This window comes from Entamoeba invadens (genome assembly GCF_000330505.1).
Source record: "Entamoeba invadens IP1 unplaced genomic scaffold scaff_1105074725643, whole genome shotgun sequence".
Classification (NCBI taxonomy): Eukaryota; Evosea; order Mastigamoebida; family Endamoebidae; genus Entamoeba; species Entamoeba invadens.
This window is the reverse complement of record NW_004191777.1, coordinates 229,224-238,936: the sequence shown is the minus strand read 5'-3', so window position 1 is coordinate 238,936 and position 9,713 is coordinate 229,224. Positions and strand designations below refer to the sequence as shown.

Sequence of the window (9,713 nt, the reverse complement as noted above, 5' to 3'; positions counted from 1 at the left end):
ATTTTCTCACTATCGCGGTAATTGTTGTGTTTAAAAATAATGTTTATTGTGATAAGTAAATAGTTTTTTTATTGTTTTTTTCTTAGTAAAAAATAGTTATAAACAAATTGCGTTGAAATAATTTCTCGATTAAATGTTAATTGTGTGATTGCACGCCAAAAAGTGTCCATTGTACTTCATTACTACTTTAATACTATAAATGTTCTAATAATTTTAATAAAAGAATGAACTCAATAATAAGGGTTGATTCTCTTCTACAAAATTGACAATTACCCAGTGATTAGATGAGTAACAGTGACAAAACGAAACCGGATGTTAATGAAAAAGCGAAGAAAAGAGTGAAGCGGTTGTATGCGGGGATATTTGGAAATCAAACAGAAGACAATCCCATTAAACCCAAACCAAAAGAGATTGTCGAAAATCCACAATCAAAAGAAAAGAAAATTGAAAAAGTCAACAAGTCGAATTTTGAAAAATTTGAAATTCAAGCCGGAACCTTTGCTCAAGCTTTACAAACCCAAATCACAACGGAGGCATCAAATGTTAATCTCACTGAAGAGACAGCGCAACGTCTTGCTCTGATGGAGATAGAACGTGGAAAAGATTCCGAGTGGAAGCAAAAGAATGGGTTCAACCAGTTGTGCAAACATGAGCGAAGTCGAAGTAACAGTCGGGAACGGAAACGTAAGACGGACTTTGAGCTTCGTCGAACCAGTAGAGATGTATCAAGAAAGAAACATACAAGGCAATACATTTAGTGATTGAATAAAACAACTTTTCCACATTGTTAATTAATTATCTTAAAGAACATTATTAACACATAACGAGTAAAATAACTAAGATGTATGTAAAGAGTAAATTAAAAAAATATAAGTAGAGAAATACACATAGATGAGTGTTTCATCTGAAACAAGTCTCTGATGTTGAGAGGTAAATATAATAAGGGACTGCAATAGCTGCAAGTGAAATCCATAAAAGTCCAATGATTTCAAATCGTGGGTTATATTGTGGTTTGGTGTTCTCTTCAACAATACAGAAGTCGGCCGGGAATGATGACAAGTTCAGAGGAACCTCTATCATACGTGATATGGCTTGAGTTCTAAAATATCCCTTTTATACGCTTCTGTTATTTCCATATTCGAATATAGCTATTTAATAGGTGTTTTAACTATTGAATATAGTATCAAGTTGTGGTGTATGGTAATTGTTTCCATTTACATTTGGGGTTTGGCTGAGATTAAAAATAGATGAAACTTGGTTACATAGTTGGTATGTTGGACTTTGCGGCACTGAAATATCGGCAATCATAGCCAATTCAAATACAAGGAAACAACAAAAAATGGGGAAATTTTAAAATAGAAATGACTGTTTTGTGTTTTTTCATTTCATTGGGGAAAAAGAGCCAAAAAAATAAGCAATTTGAAGGAAATAAACATCGATTATATAATATGATAAAACTATATTTTTATAAAATTATTAACTATATTTATTTTTTTTACGAAAACAAATCAGATTCCTTTTTATTGAACAGACAAAAATAATAAAATTAAGGTACTATTCCCGTTTGAACACACTAAATATCTTTAAGTAATCTTATAAAATAAAAACAAAACTATGAGAGTATAATATCGTTTTGATTTTAATTTGAAAATTTATTGTTAATTAATTCAATTTTTTAATTTAAATAATATATATACAGACAGTGAAGTGAAGGTATAAATTTTCGATGAATATTTTTTAAACCAGAACCCGACACATCTACATTTTATTTTTTAATAATTTATTAATAAAATATACCATAAAAAAGTAAAATTAATTACAATTATTATAAATAATTTTATTAATGATAATGGTTATATTTTTTTCACTTTTTTGTTGAAAAAAAGAAAAATTAATGAACGAAAAATTGCAAAAAAATATTGTGATGTTTATAAAACATGAAATTTATAATTTAAGTATAAATTTAATACAGTATTTGTTATTATTCATTTGTAGTTAAAATATAATAAATATGTTATTCATACAAATTGATAAACAAAACTGTTTATTCTGTTACTGATTTTGATAATTGATTTCAATAAAACAATTATTATGAAAAGGAGAAGAAATCAATTATGCTTTACTCTTATAACAATTAAAGAGTCTACATAGCGCCGAGGAGTTATTTTTTATAACCCACATCTTTGCCCCTGGTATTACCAGGTTTTATCCAAACCAATATTAAATAGCGGTCCTGTGCTATTCAAAATGGCAAGAATCTGTTTTGATGATTGAATGGAGAGACAATCTGACTCTCTAAGTTCAGAGCGTTTCCTTCAAAGCCTTTGGAAACACAGAGTTGGGACTTGCTGGAACGGCGAAGATGCGAGGTGACAAGGCTCGACTTACTCTTCCTAGTATATTGCCTTTAGGGTTTACCAGACCCTATCCAGCCACCGGTATAACTTCCGGTGGGAGATCTCGCTTATCGGAGGCATCGATGGCTACTTTCGACGACTCACATTTGGTGGTGTCTCCCTTGTGTAGGGTTGATCTCTAAAACAATTATTATGAAAATATGAATATCGAATAAACAAATAACACATTACTGTGAATTAATAATTTTTGTTTCGTTTTTTAATTTATATTTATAATAAACATAATTGATAAAATACATATTAATTAACATTCGTATTTTTTAGGCTTTTTCTCACTCCATATTTTTCGACTTCTGTTTTTATACTTAAGAGATTTATCGACAAGTTTGGATGTAGCTGTTCTTTTTTTCCCTTTGCATTTTATATATTTGGGATCTTTAATTTCATCAGTGTCATACACGTGATTGTCATCTGATTTAGTCATTAAAATTTTTTTCTGCAAATTCTGTTGTTGCTTCGAATATCGTTTTTCTATTGAGTTTTTGACTTGCTTCGTTCAAAATGCCAATTAAGACACTTTTAGACATGTCATCATGTTTACTCAAAGTTTCTACTGTGTGTTTCACTTCAAAGTTGTCATCACATATCAAAGATCCTAAAAAATCTTTTTCATCAAAAAGTGGTAATTCACTTCGAGAAAAAACCAGCGGTCTGACCAGACCATTTATATCTTTGAAGTAACCAGGAGGGCATGCGTCATCTTGATAATTGTTAATACCAAGAGTTCTCCAATATATCATGTGAAAACATGGAACACCAGTCGTGTGATAAACTTAACAAGTACAACAACACCCGTTTTCAATTTCACGGTGTTCAATGGCTAGAAATGTTTTATAATTCGATAGAAGATTCTTTATTGTGACTGGTGAAAGTTTCCACAACAATTCGGTGGTGATGAGATTGGAAAGTGCACGACTCTCAGTATCACTGAATGGTTTTGCGTTGATATGTAATTGCTTGGTGTAGTCAACAAAGGATTTAGCAGCAACTTCAAACGTTGGTACTGATGCAGAAAATGCCTGTGTTGCATGAGAAAAAAATGCCTCGACTATGTTTGTATTGGAAAATAGGTTAATATCAACTTGAGATGAAAGTTATGTCTCTTTGAGATCGAAGAGTGTTTTTAACACTTTGAACTTTAGAGATGGTTTCTCAATATTTTGAGTGGGAAACTTTTTAGTGGCAATCGCTGTTGTGAGAAAGTCCATATACTCGTCCTGTGTAAATTCTGTATTAACTTCTACCTTTTCATCCTTTTCAATTTTAGGTTGTTCCATTAATTCTATTAATTTTTTTAAATAAAGAGCTTCAGCTTTTAACAAATTTGCATTTTCTTCAAACATCCCGAAAAATAAACTAATTAGTTCCTCTTTTTGCGAGAAATGTTTTTTCAAATTTCTTCCGATGTGAAGGTAACAATGTCTAATTTTTGTATTTTGACCAAATACTTCTTTAACTGCTGAATATTGAGATCTATCAAAAGAAAACCCAAGAGGTATTTTTTTGTTTTATTATGAGTTCTTCTTTGAGATTTTGTAAGAATAAAACGAATGAATTTTTTGAAGCGTCGTGTAAAAATCCAAAACACAATAGTTGCGTTTTTTCGTTCTTTTTGAATACTGCCGCAAACAATGGCAAACCAAATTTGTTAGTACAGTGAGTATCATCTATAGCAAGACAAGAACCATCAGATTCTTTAAGAGACAACATATTCACACAAAAGCAACAAACAAAACGGTTTTCGTGATCTGTATAAATATTTGTGGTAAAGTCATTGAGTGACTCAAAGTATTGACGTAAACTTTGTGCTTGTTTCTTTGTATTGTACTTGTAAGACTTGGCTCTCAATCTATAGAATATTTGTGCTTTGAGTTTGATGTTGTTATTGAGACGTGATTGTGCTGCGCATATGCCATTAGTAGCATCAACAATTTTCTGTTTCATTTCAATTGGAACCGTATCATGTATACCCCTTTTGATTGTGTTTTCATTGTGTCCTTGATGCCATGGATTGAAATAAATAGCTTCACATATACCGTTAATCAGGAAAATATAAATACAAGAATGACAATTCTTGAATTTACACACAAACTGTTGTTTTGGTCCATCACTTCTGGTATGTGAAGCTTTATAAATTTGAATTTGAATGTGTTCAATAAAATAAAATGCAAATTTTTTGACTTCTTGTATTACCGAAGTATTTATCTGAGTTCCAAGAAGACTAATAAGACCCGCTTTAATATTGTCATTGACACATGATAAAAATTCGTTTTCGTTTGTAGGGTTTTTCACTACCCACATAATTGGTGTGTCCACTTTCATTCTCAATTCTCTAATATACGATGGTTTCAAATTAAATTGTGATAAAGAACACAACTCATCTTTAATATATGAGGGAAATAATGTAATATCAGTCTTTTTCTGAAAAACGTCACATACACATTCAAGCTCCATTTTTGGTAATTATTAGTTTTTTGATATAAAAATAAACAGTTTTGTTTATCAATTTGTATGAATAACATATTTATTATATTTTAACTACAAATGAATAATAACAAATACTGTATTAAATTTATACTTAAATTATAAATTTCATGTTTTATAAACATCACAATATTTTTTTGCAATTTTTCGTTCATTAATTTTTCTTTTTTTCAACAAAAAAGTGAAAAAAATATAACCATTATCATTAATAAAATTATTTATAATAATTGTAATTAATTTTACTTTTTTATGGTATATTTTATTAATAAATTATTAAAAAATAAAATGTAGATGTGTCGGGTTCTGGTTTAAAAAATATTCATCCTTAAAAACAACCATCCTTGACTATTATTATATGCAACACAATTCTGTTTGTGTATATATCACATTCATAACGAATATCACGGATTGTCATTACATGTAATTATCTACGAGAAACAATTTCACAGTATTTAAATCAAATCATCCAGTCCAACTAATAACGTTTACAAAAGTTATGATATGTAATTATATTTTTATATATAATAGTTTAATCTTATTATACTTTATAATTATTACATTTATAATATTTATAATTTAATATTTAAACTAGAAAATGTTAAAATTATTGAAGTAAACAAACTAAAATTAAACCAATGAAAAAACCATAATCTTAACCGCTTGAGAATTCAAATTAGAAAGCGAAATCCGAACCCATTTCCTTTTTCCATTCTTTTTGGAATGTGTTGGCATACTCTGAGATAGTAGTGGCAGCCAACAAAATACCAGTTCCAGATCCAACAGCTCCCAACAAATCAGCACCGACAGACAACAATGAGATGCACATACCACCGAATGAGGCAGCAATTGGGATGTACTTGTCCAACAAATAGACTGAGCTCTCACCGTCTCTGAAACCCTTAATAGAGACTCTTTGGTCGGCCAATTGCTTTTTGACGTCGACTGAAGCACTTCCAGACACCTTGATCCACTCTCTTGAGAAGATTGTGCACATCAAGACAGTCAAAGCAATTGAAACAACACCGTGAATAGGGTTTTGAGCCAATTCAAAGACGCTATCTGGAGCAGACAAGTAATAGCAAAGACCTCCGACTGGATAAGTCTGTCCGTGTGTTGAACCAATAGCGGACCATGATCCGAACATGTTGACAAAGAAGTTATTTGGGAAGCTCCTGAAGAGCAACTGTGAAATGATGAAGACGTTTGATGTCAAAGCGGAGTGCAAGATGATTGGCATATTAGAGGTATAGAAGAGTCTAATTGAGTAGTTCTGACTCTCCACTCTGCCCTGTTTTGAGCTCAAAGGAATGTCCACCTTATACCCTTGGTAGTACATGACAACCATAAAGACAACGGCCGTAGCCATCAAATTGCAAAGGTTGTTTGCACTTGTTCTGAAGAACGCGTCATAGAGCGCGCCCAATTTGTCTGGTCTTGTCAAGATCAAATGGAAGAAGTTAATGATAGCGCCTTCGAATTGGGTTCCATTGCCCATAGAGAAAGTAGTTGGAGAGAAGGCAGCCCACATGATGGACTCACTGATGTTAGTAGCAATGAACAGTGAAATAGCCGAGCCAAACCCATAACCATTTGACAAGAGTTCATCAAGTAGAAGTACTACAAGCCCTGCGAAAAAGAGTTGGAGGAGAATCAAAAAGCAGTTGAAGAGACCGAGCTCAGATGGCTCTCCGTACATCCCCGACATAATATAAGCCAAACCCTGTCCGATGGTCATCAACAAGCCAAAAAGCTTCTGTGAAGCTTCGAAGAGTTCGCTTTCTTCTTGATCTTCCATATTAACTGAAATGATCTTAGCACCTTGGAGGAGTTGCATGACCATAGATGCGGTGACAATGGGTGAGATACCCAAGTCCATTAAAGTTCCTCTGTTCGATGCCATAAGGTTACGCAAAATGCTGAATGGATCGCTGCTGTCACTGCTCACCATCCCAATCAATGGAATCTGACTGCAGACTAAGAAGATCAGTAAAGTGACTCCCGTCCACATGAGTTTCTCTTTGAACGAAACTTTCTGCGCGGGTTCCTTGACCGTCGGAATAAGACTCACGATCGGGCGGATGATGTTGAAAAACAGACCCATTAATTATATTTTCAAGTTCTGGGTTCCGCCTTTATAGGTTTTGAGATTGCACTCCATTTCTATTGGAGTGATTGATGTCGCAAAATCTCGGGATTTTTCTCATTTAATCATTTTGAGTTGGATTGGATAGTATTTAAACAAAAATAAAAAACGTCACCTCTTTAAAACTCGAAACTGATCTCAATTTTGGTTATCACTAATTCGTATAACTAAAATGTGGAATTTTTATTGTGTGGATTAAACTATAAATATTAATTTCATTATAATTTTTTGTTTGGTTTAAAAAATTGATAATTTTTTTATGAACACTTTTTTTGAAGTAAATTCGTTATGTTTAATAAAGAAATTGTATTTCTAACCTTATTAATAAAACTATATAAATATAGTTCTTTTGTTGAAAAAAGTTAGTAATACATAATGGTATTTATATAATATATATAGTTTCTTGGAAAAAGATAGAAAGATACAAATATTTGTTCATAAAAATAAAATTAATATAAAACAAATTTTTAATAATATAACAATTAAATGTAAAACTATTTTCAACAAAAAATAAATTAAAAATATGTATTGATTATATTCAAATGAAAGAAAGTGTCAAAAATCTAATAATTGTTTTGTGAAGAATAAGATCTTGGAAACGGAATATAACAATTTAAAAGGATGGAAAAAGATAGGAAGGTGGTCATACTGGGGGTTTCTGCTTCAATTGCCGCATACAAGGCGATCGAAGTTGCAAATACTCTGACCAAGAAAGGTTATGACGTTCATGTCACACTTACAAAAAATGCACATAACCTTGTCACCCCAAATACTTTTGAAACTCTTACACACAACAAATGTATAACAGACGACTTTGAACGAGTAGAAACGTACGACATCAAACACATTTCTCTTGCTCACGCATCGAAATTTTTCCTTGTGTGTCCCGCGAGTGCAGACATAATAGCAAAACTCGCAGCAGGCATCGCAGATGATTTTCTGACAACTTCTTTTCTTGCTGCAAATTGCCCCAAATTTGTGTGTCCTGCCATGAATTCGACCATGTACCTCAACCCAATTACACAACGTAATATCCAAACTTTGAAGTCGTTTGGCACCAAAATAATCGACCCTTCGTCAGGGAGATTAGCGTGCGGAGACGTCGGTGTTGGGAAGTTGGCGGACATCACTCAAATTATAGCAGAGGTTGAGCAGAGTATTTCAGTTCCTCAAATTTTGAAGAACAAAACTGTCCTTGTTACTGCTGGACCAACTGTGGAGAAAATAGACCCGGTCAGATTTATAACAAATCACTCAACTGGAAAAATGGGATATGCAGTCGCACAAGCGGCAGCTAATTATGGTGCAAAAGTCGTATTAGTGACAGGACCGACAATAATTGACAAACCTACAAATGTAAAAGTGGTGAGTGTGGAATCCGCTGATGAAATGTACAATGCTGTCGTCAAAGAGGAATGTGTTGATATATACATCATGGCTGCCGCAGTGGCTGATTATAAGCCAGAAAGTGTTGCTGACCAAAAAATCAAGAAAAGCGACGAAACAATGACTTTGAAATTGGTTAAAAATAGAGACATTTTGAAAGAAATTGGCCTGAGGAAGAAAGAGGGCCAACTCATTTGTGGGTTTGCAATGGAGACCCAGGACTTGATCAAAAACGCGACTGAGAAGCTTAGACAGAAGAACTGTGATATGATTGTTGCCAATCAGCTCAACGTTCCTGGTGCAGGATTTGCCGGCGACACCAACAAAGTAGTTTTCATCACAAAGGAGAAAGTTGAAGAGAGTGGTGTTGAACTCAAAACCGAAGTTGCGAACGAAATTTTGCTCCGTCTTATGGGGAAAAAGTGATTTTAATCATTATTAACAAGTTGTGGTTAAACATATTTATTAATTCTATTTATTATATTGTATTGTTTTATTTTTGGAAACCAAAGGAGCCATAAAGAGCGAAAAGTCCATTATACAACGAACTTGATTTTCGTTTAATGTGCTCGTTGGAAAAGATCCAGGCGACATGTCGGGGGTACCTCATGCGGACGTTATACAACAAACGGTCTGTACTTACACGACACAACATAGTGAATGAAATATATGAAACGGAACTCCATTTTGTGCTTCACCTCAATATGGTCATTTCACTCTTTAAAGTCCCCGTTGAAGATTCTGGTGGACGAATACTTCCAAGACTTGTTGCACAAACGATTTTCTCAAATGTGGAACAAGTCATGTCAGCGGCGTGTGTCAACGCAAATAAATTTCAAACGGCTGTGGATGTGTGGAAATACGACTCGAAGTTTGGGGGTGTAATGCTTCAAGTTGTTTGTTGTTTGGATTAAAATTGTGAATTAAATGATAAATCAATGACAAGAAGCTTAACAATATGGTACCACTGACTGAATATACACTTAGGTGGGACTCTTTAAAAAGAGAGCTTAAAAACGCATATAAAAACAATCTTTTCAAAACCTTTGTGAAGGTCCAATGCGCACCAGAAACTACTGACAATTTGTCGTTTGAAGATCTTCTCATTACGTTTGTTGTTCATGTTAAATAAATGTAAAACGACTCATACATAGACCAGTTCAAAGACTCATGAGATATAAGAGTCTTCTATCCGAACTTCTCAAAAATACACCACCAGAACATCCAGACTATATCGACACGATGAAAGCAGTCGCAGTATACCACTATTTACTCATATCAAC

General features: G+C 33.1%; 4 protein-coding genes across 4 annotated transcripts; 3 read left to right on the top strand and 1 right to left on the bottom strand.

The window, feature by feature from the left end:
- Positions 1-284: 284 nt before the first annotated feature.
- EIN_080580 (hypothetical protein) lies at positions 285-758 on the top strand (the record flags this gene model as incomplete). The annotated part of the gene is made up of 1 exon (XM_004184384.1): positions 285-758. The coding sequence occupies one exon, from the start codon at positions 285-287 to the stop codon at positions 756-758; it is 474 nt and encodes a 157-aa protein (XP_004184432.1).
- Positions 759-5,574: 4,816 nt separating this feature from the next.
- Positions 5,575-7,002, bottom strand: EIN_080570 (protein transport protein Sec61 subunit alpha isoform, putative; the record flags this gene model as incomplete). The annotated part of the gene is made up of 1 exon (XM_004184383.1): positions 5,575-7,002. The coding sequence occupies one exon, from the start codon at positions 7,000-7,002 to the stop codon at positions 5,575-5,577; it is 1,428 nt and encodes a 475-aa protein (XP_004184431.1).
- Positions 7,003-7,665: 663 nt separating this feature from the next.
- On the top strand, positions 7,666-8,856 carry EIN_080560 (coenzyme A biosynthesis bifunctional protein coaBC, putative; the record flags this gene model as incomplete). Its single annotated transcript, XM_004184382.1, has 1 exon — positions 7,666-8,856. One exon carries the CDS (start codon positions 7,666-7,668, stop codon positions 8,854-8,856), a length of 1,191 nt encoding a protein of 396 aa, XP_004184430.1.
- Positions 8,857-8,993: 137 nt separating this feature from the next.
- Positions 8,994-9,687, top strand: EIN_080550 (rho guanine nucleotide exchange factor, putative; the record flags this gene model as incomplete). The annotated part of the gene is made up of 3 exons (XM_004184381.1): positions 8,994-9,326; positions 9,380-9,540; positions 9,585-9,687. Coding segments are annotated over 3 exons (597 nt in total), but the record flags the coding sequence as incomplete, so codon positions are not given.
- Positions 9,688-9,713: the final 26 nt, after the last annotated feature.